The following is a 21,121-nucleotide window of genomic DNA, read 5'->3' as shown; positions in this document are numbered from 1 at the left end:
GACCAGTAATGGGACTATACGAGTCACAAAAGGTTTCATAACTGCTATTTATTGAAATACGTCAAATATATTAAAAATTTTTTTAGTTCATAATGATATACTCCCCATAATCCCTCCAAAAGAAAAAAGGCTCTCCATTGGTTACCTTTGGGGGTTGCTTAGGTTCCAAATCATTACTCTGAAAACTGGTAAATGAAAGGGAGTAAAATAAAAATTTTTTTCTTAGATTTTTTTTTAAATGTTTATTTATTTTTGAGAAAGAGAGAAAGAGTGGGAGTTTATTTTCCTGAAACTTCTCTTATGTCTTAGGTGGTCAAATAATAAAAATGTACAGTGTTTCAAGTAGTGGCGATAAATTCTATATAGAAAAGTGAAACAGGAAAAAAAAAAATGAAGCAGGTCCAGGGAATAGAGAGTGATAATTGTTAGATGACAAGATGAGGAAGGGTGCAATTTTAAATAGATGATAAAATAGGCACCTTTGATAAAGTAACTTTTGAACAGAGCCCAGAATGAACTAAGGAGAAAGACATGCTGATATATGTGGGAACAAGATTGGGATGTAAGTACAAAGACCCCATATTAGTCTGCTTGGGTTGCCATAACAGAATACCATAAATTGAGTAGCTTAAACAACAGAAATTTATTGTCTCACAGTTCTGGAGGCTGGAAGTTCAAGATCAAGGTGCCATCACTTTGTAGACAGCCGTCTCTTCACTGTGTCCTTATGTGGCTCTTCTGCGCTTCCACAGAGAGACAAATCTTTTTTTCTTATAAGGACACCAGTCCTATTAGATTAAGGCCTCACCTTTATGAACTCATTTAACCTTTATTACCTTCTTATCAGTACTATTTCCAAAAAAAAAAAAGTCACAGTGAGGATTAGAGCTTTAACATATGAATTTTGAGGGGACACATTTCAGTCCATCATAGACCCTATGCAGAATCTTCTATATTACGTAGAATTAATTCTATATACAGAATGAAATCAGCTATGAGAACAAGCTTTTTAAATATATGGTGTCTATGCACACTTCTCATTTGCTTTCGAATTATGGTGACATTGAGCACAATCCACATTTAAGTTAATAAAATGAGAGGTATGTAGTACAGTTCTGTCTGTTGCAGCTTTGGGGCTTTTAAAGTAGATATAGATGTTTTAATGTTCCTAAAGCACAATACAAATAATTGTCAAAGAACAGTAGGATTCCCTTTTAATATTTATATTAATATATAATATATATTTGTGTATGGTTTTTCATAAATAAAGCAATTCGTGAATGTTTTTTAAAGCTTATAGCTTTGACGTATTAAATTATTTGGTCTCATAACAGGTCCTTTGAAATAAGGACCATTTTTGTCCCTAATTTCACAGAGAGGCAAATAGTAAGTTACAAAACCCTAACTTTCAGATGTGTATAAATGTACTTAGATCTTCTAATCTGGCCCGTTAGATTTTCTGTTAATAAAATAACAGTTCTGAAAAAAATCCATCTTTAGCATTTGCTTCCAAAACTAGACAGCAAAATAAAAAAGACAGGTGGAGTGGTGATGGGAATGATGCCTCTCTGGGGCACGTATGGTATGTACACATTTGCAAGTGGGATTCTAAAAAAGAATTGCTTCTGCAAGTTTATGTGTTCTTGCAGCACATGATTTTTGAATTGTTTTCTCTTCACCAGGCAGTTTTAGACTATGGGAATATAGAAGTGAACAAAGCAGTGATCCTATTCTCTAATAATTTATATGTAGTGGAGAGAGAGCAAGTAAACATCTATAACAAAAAACAGCAGAAAAATTTCTATCAGTTGTTGTGAATAAGCCAAGTACTTGTTTCCTTAGATTGGGTAATGAATCAAAAGGCTAATATTTAATGACCAAAATGCAAAGTGTTAAGGGAATTGCAATCCAGACAAAAGCTAGCTTGTGATGTTTGAGGAAGAGAATAAATGGATGATGTACTTGGAACATAAAGAGGGAAGAATGGAGCAGTATGAGAAAGTTGGAGAAGGAGGCAATGGCTAGATTATGTACCTTTATAAACCATAAAAGGGTTAGGATTTGACTCAAGTGCATTGTGGGTGGCTTCTGGGAATTATGATATAAAGGTGGGTTTGATCCAGTATCCTCATTCTACTCATGTAGAAGGTATAAGCGCAAATTCCCTTCATTAATGTCTTTTCATGTCCACATTCATTTATTTACTCCACAGAATTTACTGAGCAATTTGACACTGGTCCACATTCTTCCAAGGACCTACTATGATTTTAGTGATTTCCTATGTGAAATAAAATTATTTGGTCCCATGGAGTTCCACACACATTTACAATGCATACTATTTTGTGCACAGTTTCTATGCAGGTTATCTTCATACTTGAGACTTTCTAGAACTCTGAACTCTATGACAGATGGTTAAATTTTGCTGTAACTTGTGTGCATATCTTGTGTGGGTAATGGTAATGGACTATAGGATAATTTCACATTTGTATAGTCTATATAAAGAAAGATGCCAGTTCTTATTCTTTCTTTATTTTTAATTGTTTTCAAATTTAACTTTTAATCAGATAGAATGGATTATATCTTCATTTGTTTTTATCAGTCTTAGTTCTAGAGGAGATCCAAAGCAAATTTGGTATATTTCCCATTAACTGACAGAAATGAAATACCTGAAGTATTTAACATTTTCTTTATAGTCATTTTGTCCAGTGATGATGATGATGACAATGACAGGACTAACAGAAGAGAAAGCATATCTCCTCAACCTGCTGATTCAGCATGTTCTTCCCCAGCACCATCCACTGGAAAAGTAGAAGCAGCACTAAACGAAAATATCTGTAGAGTAGAGCATGAACTAAGAAGCATTCCAGCAGATTCAGAGTTAAATACAGTTACATTGCCAAGAAAAGCAAGAATGAAAGACCAGGTACTTTTCACATTTATTGACCTTCACTCAGATTAACTCTCCCCTTTGGGATATAAATTTTTTTTGGAGGGTTATTTGACAATGTCATAGGGAGAAAAAGACACATTATTTATTAAGTGGGGCTTAACGTACCGCTTGCAAGATTATTTAAAAGAATATTAAAACATATAAAAATAAGTTTCTATTAAATTAAAAGCTTAAAGAGTAAAAAATTCAACAAAAAAAAAAATCAACCTTACAAGTGAAATATAAGTATAAACAAGTATACTTTTGTATAATGTAGTGGACAGGAAGATGTCATTTTAACTGGAGTGTATTATTCTAGGATACTGTTGTTTTGTTATGTTTTATTTTATATGTAATATATAAAAATTTCAAAATGTTCAGGTATCAAAAAATAACAGAAATTATGTCAATAAATAGATCTAGAAAGGAATGTTTGTACTTTGTAATCTAAAGAAAGGAAAAGACAAAGAGAAAATTCAGATAAAGTTAACACTCAGAATTAATACAAAATCAGTTAATACGGACTGCTGACTAGAATTCAAGGGAAAGCGTACTTTTCCAATTTGCAGATGGAAGACAAAGTTGTTGTAGCCTTTTGGGAAAGCAGTGTTATCGCTTCTCAGGCTTTTGGCTAAGATCAAGTGGGGAAAGCGGTGTAAAAACATCTGTTAAGATTTTTTGAATGTGTATTGAATGACTGACTGGAAATTCATTCTCTAGACTCAGTCTCAAAAGAAACTCCTCCCTGCAGAAAAAGAGTATGTAAGACCATATGTATAAACATGATTATTGACAAATAGATGCAAACATAATCATTGTCAATTAATGTGGAAATGGCTGAAAAACTTATGCTGTATCCATAATGTAGATGATTATGTAGCCATTGGCTGAAAATTAGAACTATATCAGTGGCTTTTATGATTTCTATGGTTCTGGTAGCTACCTACCAATATGAAGGCACAGAAATATATGCATATTTTCTTTTTTATAAAGTTTTTTAAACTTTATTTTTTAAAAAATAAAAAACTTGTATGTTAAAAAATTACATGTGTGTGTGGCACCTGGGTGGCTCAGCTGGTTAACTGTCTCACTCTTTTTATTTTACTTATTTATTTTATTTAAAGAGAGAGAGTATACAAATGGAAGGGAAGGGCAGAGGGAGAGAGAGAGAATCCCAAGCAGGTGGAGTGGAATCCTCGGTGAGTGCGGAGCTAATGCGAGGCTTGATCCCATGACCCTGAGATCATGACCTAAGTTGATATCAGGAGTCAGATGCTCACTGAATTGAGCTCTCCAGGCGCCCCATATGTCCTACACTTGATTTTGGCTTGGTCATGATCTCACGGTTCGTGAGATTGAGCCCTCCATTGGGGGGCTGTCAGTGCAGAGCCTGCTTGGGATTCTCTCCCTCTCTCTCTTCCCCTCTCATGTTTATATGCATGCAAACACTCTCTCTCTCTTTCTCAAAATAAACTTAAAAAATTATGTATGTGTGTAAATGTCAGGAATTGTTATCAGTATAGATAAAAATATGGAAACATATACTGGTTGTTAAAATGGAAAAACAAAGAATCATGATCATAGAAGAAATATAGACTAATAGTTTTAACATAATCTTGGGAATGCCTTTCTAAGTATTTCAGCGTAAGCAAAAACAGTAAAGAGATGAATACATACTAGTAAGTGAAAAGTACAGAACAGTGTACCAAAATATCATAAACTGAATTTGATGGGTAAATGTGAGTGGGGGAAAACTGAACTGTGTGACAAAGTGTGAGTTGGTCTTTTATATAGTTTTTTTTTTCTTAAAAAATTAAGAAATAAAAGCAATCCATGTAAAAACAAGGAAAGGAAATGAATAGAGTTTTTAAAATGCAGTGAAGTACTGAAAATGAAATTAGAATATATTTTGTTAACTGTCAGATGGTTGAAAAATTTTAAAGTATATAATAGTCTATCATTTTTTTAGTGTTGAAGAAATGGAATGTTGGGTGTGTAAATTGGTATAACTATGCTGGAGGGTGATTTGACAATAGTTTTTTTTATACCTTTATTTAGCTGCAAAAATGCTGGGGGAGAATAGCATTGTCATGTGGTAAGGTCAGAAAGAACTCACATGTCTAGCGTAGGAGGGTTCAGTTAAATAAATAATGGATTTCCATATGATGAAGTTTGTGGATGAAGTTTTCAGACTGGCACAGTGAATAGTAAGGGTTCCTCAGTGTTCTTTTAGAGGCTCTCTGGGAGGATGTGGACCATGTACTTATAGATTCTGTCTTTCCACTTTGGATTCAACTGGAGCTGCTCTTAAATTATCTATTTGATTATTAAACTAAATAACATTATATTTGAAGAAATAACTCTGAAACTAAAAAAGCTAACCTCTTTAATACATTTCTGTTAATAATTTGGGAAAATATTCATGATTAATCTATTAATGAACCTGAAAAATAAGTTTTCAGAAATAAACGTGTATGTGTGCATAATTGTAGAGATATAGATACATATATACATACATAATATTTTAATACATATTTTTTCCTATTCCATAGATTGTTGAAATGATTCTAGGAGAACAGTAGGAGAATAGTGCCTATCTCTGTGCAGTGGATTTTTTTTCTTGCTTTCTATCAAAATCATGTTTTATTCTTATAATGAAGTTTTTAGCATAACTTTAGTTTCCTTTAAATTATATACTTCTAAAACAGTATTTTATATTATGATTAATCTGCATGTGTGACTGAAATTTTAACAAATGAGGTACTTTAACATTTTAAAATATGTTAAAAAAGAATCTTTCTGTAGTGTAAATAACCATTCCTCTAAATTATCTGATCTCTAAAGAATTTCTAGTTTAATCCAAATATTACAACCACCATCACTATTACTAGCTAACTTTTATCCAGCATTTTACTGTGCATGAAGCCCAGTGCTCAACTGCTTTTATACTTTAGCTCATTTGAATAGATACTCTTCATATTTTATAGTTTAGGAAATCAAAACTTAAGGATTTATTATTGTTTTAAAAATCAGATGATTACAAGGTGGTATAGCTATGATTTGGACCTAGGTAGTCAAATTCCCAAAGTACCATTTCTCAGTGATGTGCTATTACTGGAATTTCAAGTAATGACTAGGTGTAAAGTATAGCTGGACAAAATAGGAGGGATTTGTGTTATATGAAATCCGTAATCATTTGCATCCTCTGTTGAAGTAAAATCAGTTTTTTATGCTTTGATAATTATATTTGTTGTTGGGTCTTCTTTGCATATGTCTCCTTAGTTTCAGCCTTGTTTTAGTTGCTCATAAAGTGAAATTTTTTTTTCTTTTTCAGTTTGGTAATTCTATTGTCACCACACCTCTAAAACGTCGTAAAGTGACATCTCAAGAAACTTTAGTTGATCCTGTATCTTTAAGCTGCCAAAGCTATGACAGTGTCATTTTAAACTGTCGAAGTATACGAGTGGGAACACTCTTCCGACTATTAATAGAACCTGTAATTGTAAGTAATTCTTAAGGTTTTTACTGTAACAATTATAAGATTCAAACTTCCATGGCTAAGGCTAATGTATAACATTTTTAAATTTATAAATTAAGATATTTAATAGAATATTAAAATCATTTCAAGATTTCAGATTGCTTTAGGAGTATATAGACCATTATAAACAGCTCCATACAGTAATAATCAGTGGGTAAAAACTTGTAATGTTCAAGATAGTGACATATCCATCATAGGAAGATACTTATTCTCACTGAGTTAGAAAACCAATATGTTACTGATTTATTTTCATGCCAGCTCAGTGCATGAAAAGAAAATTTTAAAGAATGATAATGAAAGAAAGAAGAATCCAGAAGCTTTAGGGTCTGTAGAAAAATGTCTTGCAACATTAAGACTCCTGGAAATAGATTATTGGAATATAATCACCACCTAAGAGGCACTGTGTGCTTTTGGGCTAGTTCAGTGTCCACAAAGCCCAAAGGACTTTGTATATAGTTCCTTTATCTTACTTGTCATACCTATTATTCTGCTGCTACTGATTTAATTCAAATGTGTATTTTGTATTTGAAATTTTAATATAATATAACCAGCCTTCTTAACCATCATTTTTCTTCTTTCTAATGTATTCTGTATATTATTGGTAGATTAATCTTTCTATAGCATTACACTTAGTTTGTAAGTTTTTATTTTATAATTACTTAACTTGGCTTCCCCACCTGTCTGTTTCCATCAATTCTTTCAGACCTAGTCCCCATTACTGTTCTTTATACATAAAGCATTGTCTTTAAGAAAACACATTATGTCACATAAGGAAAGTTAAAAGGTAATTTTACTGTTGCTATTTAAATTGTAGTAAGTAATAGCTATTTATTTTTTAGGATTCATAGCTTCAGGATACAATATGACCAAAAAGAAAAAAATATATGTAGGTTAATATACGAGAAAATAAAATATGGACTTGATTTCTTATCAGAGCAAAGCTGTATATAAAACCTACATTTTTTTTTTTAATTTTTAATTTTGAGAGAGAGAGCATGCAAACAGGGGAGGGGCAGAGAGAGAGATTGGGATGGAGAGAATCACAAACAGGTTCCATACTGTCAGCACAGATTCCAATGCTGGGCTGGAACTGTGAGAGCATGACCTGAGCCAAAATTAAGAGTCAGTGCTTAACTGACTGAGTCACCCAGGTGCCCCACGTTTGTTTGTTTGTTTGTTTTTTAATAAAAAACTCCAGCTTCTCACCATTTAAAAACTAGAAGTACTCCAGATATTTAAAGCAAATTAAATATAGACTAGACTATCCATTATTACCCAATAACATTGAAACATATGTCAAGGTTGATTTATGAAATTTGTGTTTTGTTACAAGTCTTCATAGTACACATTGTCTTTCCTGGTTTCTGTCAGTTAACAAATGTGTCATTCTAAGTCAAAATAGCTCAAAAAATCTCAGGGGTACCCTATATGTTTTCTGGCTTTTTTCCACATTAACACTGTTAATCAGAACTTTTCAATATGATAATTAAGGCTTTGCTGGCAATTTAGACATTTGGTTGAAAGTTGTATATTTGGTCTCAAGGCTAGCTATCAAGAACTTCATTAGGGGGCCTGGCTGGCTCAGTCAGTAGGGCATGGGACTCTTGATCTCCGGGTTGTGAGTTTGAGCCCCACATGGGATACAGAGATTACTTTTTTTAAAAAAAAACTACATTACACTAAAATCAGAATGAACGTTTTTTATATGAAAGTTATAGATTAGTTTATATATGATCTAGTGAAGAAAACTAACTTCATGGATTTACTTAAAGAAAAGGCAGTATATGTAATATAAAATGTGTTCATACAGGTTTTTTCTTTAAATGCTTAAGTGATATTTCAGCCAAAAAGTTGTGCTTAAAATGTGGAATTTTGGGGCGCCTGGGTGGCTTAGTCGGTTAAGCGTCCGACTTTCACTTAGGTCATGATCTCGCGGTTTGTGGGTTCGAGCCCCACGTCAGGCTCTGTGCTGACTGCCAGCTCAGAGCCTGGAGCCTGTTTCAGTCTGTGACTCACTCTCTCTCTGGCCCTCCCCTGCTCATGCTGTCTCTCTCTCTCTCTCTCTCCTAGAAATAAATAAAAAACATTTAAAAAAAATAAAATGTGGAATTTTGCGATCTGTGGTGTTAACTTTCCTTGTACCATGGGATTTTTCCAAAGAACATTCTTTGATGAAGTATAATTAATCTGTAATTTCTTCAGATAATGTATTAAAGATAATTTGACATTTTCTTCTTGAATATAATCGCTTTATATTTTATAGTGAAATGATTTATCTTCCATGTCGTCATTAATCATGTTTTATTATAATTTTTTTATCAAAGCTCACTATTATTGGATAATTTAATTATTTTAAATTCATTCAGTGTAAGAATTGATACTATCTAGAAATGCCCCAGCTTTAAATCTTTATTTTATCTTCATTTTAAGTAATCTGTCTATGCCTATTGTGGGGCTTGAACTACAACACTGAGAATAAGGAGTCATATGCTCTACCAACTGAGCCAGCCAGATACCCTTAGAAGTGACAATTTTATTCGAAAGTAAATACTTTTAATGTACAGGAAAATGGCTTACATTATTAGGAATAGCATTTATACCCAAATATAATACAATCCCTCATTTTTCCAGTTAGAAGATATAAAATCAAGGTTTTCAGCTACTTAAATTTAGAAACTCATAGATATGATGGGGAAGTAGCCCAGTGTCTACTTGTAATTTAGTTACATACAAGTTTTAAATGACAGATACTTAGATATGCTTCTTTCTACTCTTATATCTCATAAAACAATTTTATTCAAATGCTTCGACATTAGTGTTCTCTATCATCTTTATTGCCACTTTTTGAGTCATGTTACATACTTTTTAAAGTATGTAACTTCAGCTTCTATATACGTTGGAATGTTTCCTGAGCTACAAGCAAGCATTCCTGGTGCCCCCATTTATCATATTACCTACATAGTCTTTAGAAGGTATATTTAGTGACATTCTAGACTTAGTAATTGTTGTAATAGTTACTAAATTTATATTTCTTTGCTTCCTTTTCTTCATTGTGAAAATTTTAATTTAGTTTTTAAAAATGTTAATTTATTTTGAAAAAGAGAGAGAAGGAGAACAATTATCCCAAGCAGGCCTCACACCATCAGTGCAGAGCCCTATGTGGGGCTCGATCTCATTATCCATGAGATCGTAACCTGTGCCAAAATCTAATGTCCAATACCTAACCAACTGAGCCATTCAGGAGCTCGTCTACATTGTGAAAACTTTTGAACAGAAGAGTTGAAATACTTTTACAGTGAATGCTCATAAAACTCCCAGCTAGATTCTGCCATGAACATTTTACTAATAAACTTGCTTTTCATGTATCTGTTCATTCTTTTGTATATCATTCCAACTTACTTATTTATAAGAAGGCTCCATCCCAAATGTGGGGCTTGAACTCATGACCCTGAGATCAAGAGTTGCATGCTCTACCACCTGAGCCAGGTGTCTTCCAACTTATTTTTAAATGCATTTTTAAGTTCTTGTCTGCCTTTTTCATACTCTTAATGATAACACAGGAAATGAGTATTAATTGAGGATATATTAACTTAATATGTTGTCTCCATGTTAAAATGATTAGCAAATAACCTTTTTATAACTACCAATAATAACTGAGGCAAAATCTTCAGTAGATACTAAAACTATTGGCAGAAAGGTTATTAGGAAACAAGATATTCATAAGCTTTCTTTTTTTTTTTTAAATTTTTTTTTAATGTTTTATTTATTTCTAGGAGAGAGAGAGAGAGAGAGAGAGACAGCATGAGCAGGGGAGGGTCAGAGAGAGAGGGAGTCACAGACTGAAACAGGCTCCAGGCTCTGAGCTGGCAGTCAGCACAGAGCCCGACGCCGGGCTCGAACCCACGAACCGCGAGATCATGACCTAAGCGAAAGTCGGACGCTTAACCGACTAAGCCACCCAGGCGCCCCCATAAGCTTTCAAGCATCTCTCCACAGATTATTACTTAATTACTGAGGGAAAAATATATCATTACAGTGGAAAGACCTGACACACTGCCTTTGCCAAGTGATTAAGCTTGTTATTAGTAATCGGATAGCCTGACATCCTGTGTCTTCCAGTGTGATGTAGTAGGAGGTATAAGACATTACCTATGTGCTATATTTGCTGGAAATGCATGGCTTGAATTTTAAGTTGAGGAAACACAAGTTCAAGGTGTTGTATATTTTGTAGAACCTAGCCTGGATTCTTCAAAGGTCATGTCATGAGGAACAGAGGGTGTCATATTTCTGGTCTAGACTAAGGTAGACAAAAGAGACAAATTTAACTTTGACAGAATTATGGATTGGGGAAGTTAAAACACAAAAAAGGAAAATTTGGAACAGTTGGGAAAATTGGAGTAAGAAATATATGTTGGATGTAGTTAATCTTGATTTTCTTTGGTGTGGTAATGCTGTTTTGGTTGTATAGGAGACTGTCCTTGTTCTTGGGAGATATATGCTGGAGGACTTGGGGAGGGAATGTCACGGTGCCCTCTGCTTGCTTTATGCTGGTTTAGCCAAAGGGAGTATATGTACATAGAGTGATTGGGGATAGGTGTGGCAAAATTTTAACAGTTGGTGAATCTAGGTAAAGGGTATTCAGGTGTTCATTATAATATTCTGTCAACATCTCTTTGAAGTTCTAAGAAATAAACCAATAGAAGAAACGTTCTAAGTATTTGAATAAAAAGGCTTGCCTTTCTGAAGGATAATTTGTAATAGGGAGGATATCTCACATTTAAGTACATGGTAAATGGCTTTGTTTTTCTGCTTTCGATAGTCTAAGTCTCAAATAACAATATGTCACTTAGGGTATTTGTAGCAAAATCTTCCTAAGTTTATGATTGGTACTAATGTATCTATCTTATTTTTTAGTTTTGTTTAGATTTTATCAAGATACAGCTAGAAGGTAAGCTATTTTTTGTCTTTTTACTCACTAAAGCTTTGTTTACAATAAAAACACAGGAATAAAATATTAAATGATATTCATGAAGGTGAATTTGTTTTTACATATGTTTTCTTAGCAAAAGGCATGTTTCTCAATAGTGTATTTCCTCCATTCATGATTTTAAGAATTGATTCCTTTTCTATTTCCATTTATTTTCCTCCAGAACCAGAAAATGATCCTGTAGGGATTACTTTAAATACCTCTGATCTAACTAAATGTGAATGGTGTAATGTCCGAAAATTACCAGTCGTATTTCTTCAGACGATACCAGCAGTTTATCAAAAGCTGAGCATGCAACTGCAAATGAATATGGAGGATAAAGTTTGGAATGATTCTAAGGGGATAAATAAATTAACAAGTAAGTTTTGTGGTACACATTATAATAATATAGTGTGAGAGCACTTGAATAGATGTCTTAGATGTGTATTATCTACAATCCTTTCAGTGATCTTGAAAGATCTGTATTACTTCTCCCATTTTATAAATGAGGAAAAAAGCCCACAGAAAGAGGAAGTTCTAAAGATAAAACCCAGGTTTACCCATTTAGGTTTTCAAAATGGGTTAAAACTCAAAAAAAACAAACAAACCCTGCATTCCTTATTTTAAAACCAGAATCTGAGTAAAATGAAAAGAATTTCATGCACTGGTAGGAGTGCTAAATGTAAATCAGCCATATAATTCTGGGATCTTTGAAACATCCTGAATAGGAAGTTTGCAGCTTCTTAGAATGGGTCTTCATTCTCTGCAGTAATAGATGTAATTTTCCAGTTTGTATCCCTTCACCTCTAAGAGTTAGGACATAGGATGACTAATTGTAAGGTAAATACTTTTCAGCAGTAACTGCTGCTTCATCTTAATGATGAATAAATCATAGCTACTATTAAAGCTATAAGAATTGATATATTAGTGAATAGTAGGTTTTTGCAGTTAAATTCTCTGGAGATACTAATAGTGCACCTGGCAATTTTGTGCACTTATTTGTGTTTGACAAAAATGTTAACTGAAATATATTTAAAACTTAATATATTTGGATCCTATTAGATGAAGTAAATTAGTTACATCCGTGAAGAGCTCTGCTCTTAAGCTTGCTGCTAGGGTCATGTGTCCTGGTTCCTTTTAATAACTTTTAGGTGACATTGTTAGATGACACTGTCATTGGTCTTTATTTCAGTATTTATTACATGTCCACTGTATACCAAACAGTATTTTAAACATTTGCACGAGGATTTCTAGTGATATCCTTGGAAATAACTAGTTGTTACTCTTTTTCTAATATCGACCTATTTTTTTCTTTCAGACTTAAAGTTACATTTTTTTTTTCAGATTTGGAAGAACAATACATAATTTTAATATTTCAAAACGGCCTTGATCCTCAGGCAAATCTGGTATTTGAAAGTATCATTACTGACATTGGTATAAAGAATAAGGTGTCCAATTTTTTCGCGAAAATTCCTTTTGAAGAAGCCAATAGCAGACTTGTTGCTTGTACAAGAACCTATGAAGAGAGCATCAAAGGAAATTGTGGGCAAAAAGAAAACAAAATTAAAAATGTAATTATGTTTTTTAGTTTTTTAATGCAATTTAAAGTAATGTGTAGCTTTAAAGGGAAATGTGTTTCATTATCTATCATACTGCCCATTTTGGAGTTATATCTTTTTAATTCTATTTCAGAATTACTTGCTTTTATATGTGATTTATAAACTATGTTATGTCAGAACATTAGTGGTAGGTAGGTGAATTGGGACACAAATAGTACTTGGTACAGGTCTCAGAAGTATTTCTAGCTCCTCTCCACACTGTATTATCTTTTCATCTTGTCTTTTTCCTTTATCTTTCTTTCTTTTTACCCCAGTCTAAATATACACGTTCATATACTGCTACATTCAAATTAATCATTACTCTTAAATTTGCTAGTGATTCCCAGTGATGTACTGGATTCAGTACAAATATAGGAATTTTGGTCCTTGATGTACATTTATATGTACCATGCGCACACATGATTGAACATTTGAGAACCAAAGAATACATACCATTTGACTGTGACTGTCAACATATATATCCCATTCTAGAATAACTAATCATATAGTAGGTAATTCTGAAGCCACCTGAACCAAAGGCTGTATACTATCATAACACATAGTATAGTGTTAAATAATAAAAATTTGTCCCCTTATCCTGCAACTGAATTTTACTGACTTAATTTATTAGAAATATTTAAAATCTTCCAACCTACTACAGATTGGAAATAGGGCTATCCAAGGCACAATCTTGGTGAAGTTGAGCAAGGTCTCACCAGAGAAGAGCTGTTTACATGGTAAGTGGGTTGAGGAAGAGAACAGAAGGAAGGGGGATCATTCTGCTTCTTTTGTAAAACTTGCTATAAGAGATTATTAACGAGGAAGAAAAGAGCAACTGGAGCCGTAGGCAGCTGCAGTAGAGTGAAATTTCAGTGCAGGGTTCTTTAAGGACTTCTTTATTCTGGGGAACTGAAGCTCGTTGGACTGCCATCCCTGAACCTCTCCTCCCAGTCCCATGGATTGCCTAGCCATTGAACTTAGATAGGCCTCCACTCTCAGAGGAAAAGACCATTATATTTGTTCTTTGGATTTACAGACATAATCTAAATAAGGATGATAGAGATCTTAGATAAGATACCACTTCAATTTTAATTGAAAAGTATTCTTGCCTTGTGCTTGGGTGGGTTTTTTGTTTGTTTGTTTTTTTAGTGAAACATTTCTCAATTGACTTTGTAAACTGATCATTTCCTTTACTAGGTATCCCTTGAATCTAAAATACAACTTAAAAACAAACAAGAATTCCAGTTTTTTGATGATGAGGAAGAAACTGGAGAGAATCATACCATCTTCATGGGCCCTGTAGAAAAGTGAGAGTATTTATTTACATTTGCAATGCTTTTAAATTTCTTTTCTGATTTATTAAGTTTCAATTCTATACATGCGCGCACACACACACACACACACATATATATATGTTCATTTGCTTGTGTTTTTTTGTTTGTTTTACTTTGTTACAGATTGATAGTATATCCACCACCTCCAGCTAAGGGAGGCATCTCCGTTACTAATGAGGACCTACACTGTCTAAGTGAAGGAGAATTTTTAAATGATGTTATTATAGACTTTTATTTGAAGTAAGTTAATTTTCTACTTTCTTTTAGCACATCTTTAACATTCTGTAATGTATATTTTTGTTTTCTAGAGTCAAAACTGTTTTGAGTTTTGAATTCCATCACTACGACTTATGTGACATTTGGGAAATTATTTAATGCCCCACTTGTGTGTTTTCTCATTTAAAAAAATGAGAATAATATCTAAAGGGTATGAAAATTAATACATGTCAAGCACTAGGAAAATACTTAGCATATACAGCATGTTCATTAATGCTAGATTATTGTATTAATCGTTATACTGCCTCAGGCCTTTAAAAAATTGTTACTACCCTAGGTTAGGTAATAAATTGTGTGTAAGCACAAAAGTATGATATTTTACTTGGTATGTCATCAACTGCCAGCTGTGTGCCACATACTGTGTTAGAAGTTTATGGTCTTGTAAGGAACAGAAATATGGGATTAAAGCTTTGACAGAAGCATGTACATGGTATGACTACAGCAGCAAATGAATGTTTCATTCTCTTCATGGGTAGGGAATATGAGGGACCAAAAAGCTTTCCTGGAAGAGCTTACATCATGACCCAGTATATACATGCTTATACATGTGTGTGCAGTGTTTCTTTGTGTTTAAGTTTGTATGTGTTTACTGGTTTGTGATATAAAATGAGTCTGTATATGAAACAAAATAGAACTTACCGATCAGTATATCTAGCACTTGCCAATATTTTCTAGTTTATTCGGGGCACCTGGGTGGCTTAGTCGGTTAAGCATTGACTCTTGATTTCATCTTAGGTCATGATCTCACTGTTCATGAGTTCAAGCCCCCAAGTCAGGCTTTCAAAATAAATAAACTTAAAAAATATATTTTTCTAGTTTATTCAAATGTATTTCATAAAACAATGTATTTTTTAAAGAACTGGTTGTTGAAAGCTGCTGAATTGGTATTATAGCCTATTCATGGTTGCAGCCAACAGTTTGGGACAAGAAATCATTGTTTCAATGTTTGTTTGTTTATTTATTTTTTTTAATTTCTGAGAGAGAGAGACAGCATGAGCAGAGGAGGGCCAGAGAGAGAGGGGGATACAAAATCTGAAACAGTCTTCAGACTCTTGAGCTAGCTGTCAGCACAGAGCCTCGAACCCACCAACCGTGAGATCATGACCTGAGGTGAAGTCAGACGCCTAACTGACTGAGCCACTCAGGCGCCCCAAGAAATCATTGTTTTAAAGAGTGAAAGGTTTTGATCAGAGAAGTGATATTATAATTGAGCTTCCTTCAGATCATTTTGACAAGAATGTTCACTGTGGTTGTGTAGTTGAGAGATGATTTAAGGTGCTATAAGAAGCCTGATTACGGCATTTTATTTGGAGTGAAAAATAAAATGTTTTTTAGGAGGTAGAGTTGCTTAACAACTGATTGAATGGATATTAAGAAGGAGAGGATTGGATGGCAGATAACTCCTAGCTTTCTGACTAATGAGAACTGCTAAATGATTTTGTTACTACGTGTGAGGCAATGAATGCAAAAACAGAACAGATTTGGGTGGAGGACAAGATGAGTTTCCTTTTAGATGTCTTTGATAACAACAGAAGGGACAGTGCCAATAAGCAGTTGAATATTTGGCTCTGGAGGTCATTTGTGTTCTGGCCTGGAGACGTATAGTTAGGAGGCTTTATTTTGCAAATGGTAGTTTAATTATGAGAATGGGTGAAATTGCTTAGGTAGAAATATAGAATGAGAAAACGGGCTGTAAGGACAGAATTTGGAGAGTTAATGAGAGACAGGGAAGAAACATTCTCTTGAATAAATTCTGAAGGATCTGATAGGTAAGAAGAAAAATCTGGAGAGAGTTATGTCATGAAATTGAAGGGAAGTGAAGGCTTTAAATAAGGATACATTTAATGGTGTCAGTGCAGCAGACTTCAAGGTAGATAAGGGCTAAAAGTAACTTTAAGGTCATAGTGACCTTGGGCTAATCAGGGTCAAATATAGAGCTGGACCTGCACCCTGGTCCCTGGGGGATAATGAGGTACTATATTCTCTCCCTTTTCAGGACAGGTGGTATCACTGGAGGCCTAGTGGGGAGTCTCTCATCCCTTACTTATCAGTAACATAGAGCCCCTCCACCTCTAATAACAATGGTGGCCTAGTAGAGAACTTGAATTTCCACGTCCACCTGGTGGAATTACCCACATCAGGCTCCAGTAATGAAGTGGAGCCCACTGCATCCATTGAAAGGCAGTGCCCAGGAAGGCCTACTAAAGCACAAAAATTACTTATCAAGAAAGATACAGATCTCAAACTGAATGAGAAATCAACACCAAGATGGCATAGATATTAGAATTATGACAGGGGCACCTGGGTGGCTCAGTAGGTTAAGTGTCTGAGTCTTGATTTCGGCTCACATCATGATCTCTCTTGTGGGTTCAAGCCCTGCATCAGGGTCTGCTCTGACAGTACAGAGCCTGCTTGGGATTCTCTTCCTCTCTCTCTGCCCCTCCCCTGCTCTCTCTTTTCCTCTCAAAAATAAATAAACTAAAAAAAATAAATGATAGATTTTAAAGCATCCATTATAAAAATTCTTTAATGAACAATTATGAACATACATGAAACTTAGAAAAAATTGATGTAAAGAAGAAAGAAATGGAAATTTTAGAACTAAAATTATAGTAACAAAAACTTTGATGGGCTCAATAGCAAAATAAAGAAGACAGGAAAGACTCAGTGATCTAGAAGAAAGAGCCTATTATTAACTATATTCAATTTAAATGCACTATTTATTTCAGTTAAAAGACCAAGATCAGCAGAGAGTGGATTAAACACCATAGCCCAACTATGTCCTGTTTACAAAAAAGTGACTTCAAAGATAATAATATATGTAAGTTGAAAGTTAAAGGATGAAAAAAGATATGCCATGCAAATATTAAAGCAGGAGTTAACTATGTTATCATCAGAAAAATAAACTTAAGAGGTGCCTGTGTGGCTCAGTTTGTTGAGTGTCTGACTCCTGATTTTGGTTTGAGTCATGATCTCATGGTTTGTGGGTTCAAGCCCCACATCAGGCTCTGTACTGACAGTGTGGAGCATGCTTGGGATTTTGTCTCTCTTCCTCCACTCGCAGGCTTTCTCTCTTTCTCTCTCTCTTTCTCTAAATAAATAAATAAAAATAAATAAATAAATATGCTTAAGAACCAAAACAACTATCAGGGCTAAGAGAGACACTATACAATGGTAGGTGAGTCTACCAAGAAGACGTAGCAATCCTAAATGGGTGCGTACCATACAACAGAGCTACAAAATATGTGAAACAAAAACAGACTGATCTAAAAAGACAGACACATCTATGAATATAGCTAGAGACTTTAATTTCCCTCTACAATTGATATAACAACTAAACAAAACTGACAGTAACAGCATTGTCAACCATCAGGATATTATACTTAACATCAGAGGATAATATTATATTCCTATTATGTTAACTATATACCATTTTCAAAGGTACTGTTTTTCCTTTTGAAGATTTAAATGGTAATGGAATATGTTTCAGTAAGTTAGAAAATGTATCATAGATTTGCTAGCAAGAGAAACTACCCAAGATTTTAAATGCTTAACTTTGCAGATGTTAAGACTCCTCTGAGACCTCTAACAAACGCATTTGAGTTCAGAGTTCTTCCTAGCTAGGTCAAAAGATGTTATCTCCTACAGATGACCAACAATAAAAAAAAAAAAATTCTCAATATTATCTATCAGAGAAATATAAGTCACACCCACAATGAGTTATTATCTCATACCCATTAGGATGGCTCCCATAAAAAAAAAAAAAAAAAATAAGTGTTGCCCATTATGTGGACAAATTGGAATCCTTGTACACTGCTGGTAGGAATGTAAAATAGTAGAGCCACTGAGGAAAACAGTAGGGTGGCTCCTCAAAAATTGAAAATAGAACTACCCTATGATCCAGCAATCCCACTTCTGGGTATATATCCAAAAGAATTGAAAGAATTTGCACACCCATGTTCATAGTAGCTAAGAGGGGGAAGCAACTCATATGTCATTGATGTATGAGTGGATAAAATGTGATATATCAATAGAGTGGAATATTACTCAGTTCTTAAAAGGAAGGAAATCTGTCACATGCTATCCCATGGATGAATCTGGAAGACATGTAAAGTGAAATAAGCCAATCACAAAAACAAGTACTGTATGATTCCACTTATATTAGGTATCTGAAATAGATTTATAGGAAAGAATATAAATGGTGGTTATCAGAAGATGAGGGGAATTGTTTAATGAGTATAGAATTTCTGTTTTGTAAGATAAAGTTCTGGAGATTTGTTTCACAACCATGTGAATATACTTAACACTATTGAATTATACACTTAAAAATTGTTAAGATTGAGGGGTGCCTGGCTCACCTGATGGATCATGTAACTCATGATCTTGGGGTTGTGAGTTTAAGTCTCCTGTTTAAAAAATTGTTAAGATTGTAAATTTCATGTTTGCATTTTTTATAATTTTTTTAAAGGTGTTCTCTCTTAATTCTAATGTATACTACCTTAAGACACCAAGCCAAAAATCTTAAGTTAATGTGCACAACAATACCACTGTTCTTGGATGAAGTGTTGGTCTGTGAGTGTCAATTAGGTAAAGCTGTTTGATGGTGCTATTTGGGTCATCTGATTTTCTGCCTACTTGTTTTATCAATTATTGAGAAGGTTGTGGGTCTCCAAGTATAATAATAGATATGTCTGTTTTTCCTTATGATTTCACTCCTGTGTGTCATTTAAGGAACAAGACAAACTGAAAATAAGNGGGGGGGGGGGGGGGGGGGGGGGGGGGGGGGGGGAGGGGAGAAACAGGTGAAATAGATAATGGAGATTAAGAGCACATATATCTTGATGAGCACTGAGTAATGTATAGAATTGTTGAACCATTATGTTGTACATCTGTTCATTTTTGCCTTATGTATTTTGAACATTTGTTGTTAGGTGCGTACACAGGTTTTTTTTTGTTTTTTCCTTTTTGGAGAATTAACCCTTTGTTTCTCTATATCCTTAATAATCTCCTGTGTGTAAACCTTCTTTGTTCAAAATGAATGTAGTTACTCCAGATTTGTCTTGGTTTTTGTTTGCATGGTGTATATTTCTCCATCCCTTTACTTTTAACTTACGTATTTCTTTAGTTTTAAAATAGCTTTTGTTTTTGATAGCATATAGTTGGATCTGAAAATATAAGTTGAATGCCTGTGTTTTGTTTACATTGTAGTTTATTTCATACTTCTGTCTTTACATTGTGGTGGTGATTTTACAGTATTAGCTTATACTCTTGAAATTCTTTACATTTTCAGGAGGCTCCTTGACATTTTATATTAGCACTATAAAACTACATTAAACTTATATTATCTAAAGGTTCTGCATTTTCTGATCCAAATCTGCATTCCAAATGGAAAAGGAAACCTAACAGATTCCATGGTTTTTAGAAAAATCTGTTTATGTTTCTCTCATGACATGTTTGGAAGTGAATTAAAAAGAAACTTTTATCTTAAACCTCACTATATTAAAACAAGTAATTCAGCTGTTACCAGAGCTGCTCATTTTTTTTCCATTTCTAACTCTACAGGTAGGAAACAAGTTTTTTTCAGAATGTTTTTCTTAATATACAATATTGTATTAGTTTCAGGTTACAATATAATAGTTCAGCAATTCTATACATTACTCAGTGCTCATCAAGATAAGTATACTCCTAATCTCTATTATCTATCCCCCCACCCCCACCCACCCACCTCTCCTCGGGCAACCACCAGTTTGTTTTCTGTATTTAAAAGTGTGGGGGTGAGTTATATTTTGTTTTCAGTTTATCTTGTTCCTTAAATGCCATGCATGAGTGAAATCATACGGTATTGTCTTTCTCTGACTTAATTTTCTTAGCATATACCCTCCAGGTCCATCTATGTTGTTGCATATGGCAAGATCTCATTCTTTTCAATGGCTGAATAATAATCCATTGTGTGTATGTACGGCATTTTAATCCATTCATCTGTGGATGACCACTTGTCTTGGCTATTGTTAGATAACACTGATAAGCATAGGGGTGCATATGTCTTTTCAAATTGGTGTTTCCATTTTCTTTGATAGTAGTGGCATTACTGGGATCATATAGTAATTCTGTTTTTAATTTTTGAGACACCTTCTACTGTTTTGCACAGTGGCTGCACCAATTTGCATTCACACCAGCAATGCATGAGGGTTTCTTTTTCTCCACATTTTCACCAATACTTGTTTTGTTTTTTTTTAATTTTTTGGGTTTTTGTTTTGTTTTGTTTTGTTTTTAAGCTACCCTGACAAGTATAAGGTGATTATCTCCTTGTGGTTTTGAATTGGATTTCCCTGATGATTACTGATGTTGAGTGTCTTTTCATGTGTCTGTTGGCCATCTGTATGTCTTTGGGAAAATGTCTATTCATGCCTTCTGTCCATTTTAATTGGATTGTTTGATTTTTTTTCCATGTTGAGTTCTATAACTTCTTTATATATTTTG

At 33.9% G+C, this 21,121-nt stretch overlaps 1 protein-coding gene across 6 annotated transcripts in view; it reads left to right on the top strand.

The window, feature by feature from the left end:
* SENP6 (SUMO specific peptidase 6) overlaps positions 1-21,121 on the top strand; it is a 109,310-nt gene that overhangs the window by 67,079 nt on the left and 21,110 nt on the right. For 4 of the 6 annotated variants that reach the window (XM_077770200.1, XM_077770191.1, XM_077770187.1 and 1 more), the window contains 7 exons: positions 2,694-2,923; positions 6,264-6,431; positions 11,382-11,415; positions 11,618-11,812; positions 12,778-13,004; positions 14,229-14,338; positions 14,489-14,605. In XM_077770200.1, coding sequence (XP_077626326.1) covers positions 2,694-2,923; positions 6,264-6,431; positions 11,382-11,415; positions 11,618-11,812; positions 12,778-13,004; positions 14,229-14,338; positions 14,489-14,605 — 1,081 coding nt within the window. Of the gene's footprint in view, positions 1-2,693; positions 2,924-6,263; positions 6,432-11,381; positions 11,416-11,617; positions 11,813-12,777; positions 13,005-14,228; positions 14,339-14,488; positions 14,610-21,121 lie in introns of those variants that run through there. The other 2 variants (XM_077770223.1, XM_077770213.1) reach the window with 2 other exon arrangements.

This window comes from Crocuta crocuta, unplaced genomic scaffold (assembly GCF_008692635.1).
Source record: "Crocuta crocuta isolate KB4526 unplaced genomic scaffold, BGI_CrCroc_1.0 scaffold270, whole genome shotgun sequence".
Taxonomy (NCBI): domain Eukaryota; kingdom Metazoa; phylum Chordata; class Mammalia; order Carnivora; family Hyaenidae; genus Crocuta; species Crocuta crocuta.
The sequence above is the reverse complement of the archived record's forward strand: the minus strand, read 5'-3'. Positions and strand labels throughout refer to the sequence as shown.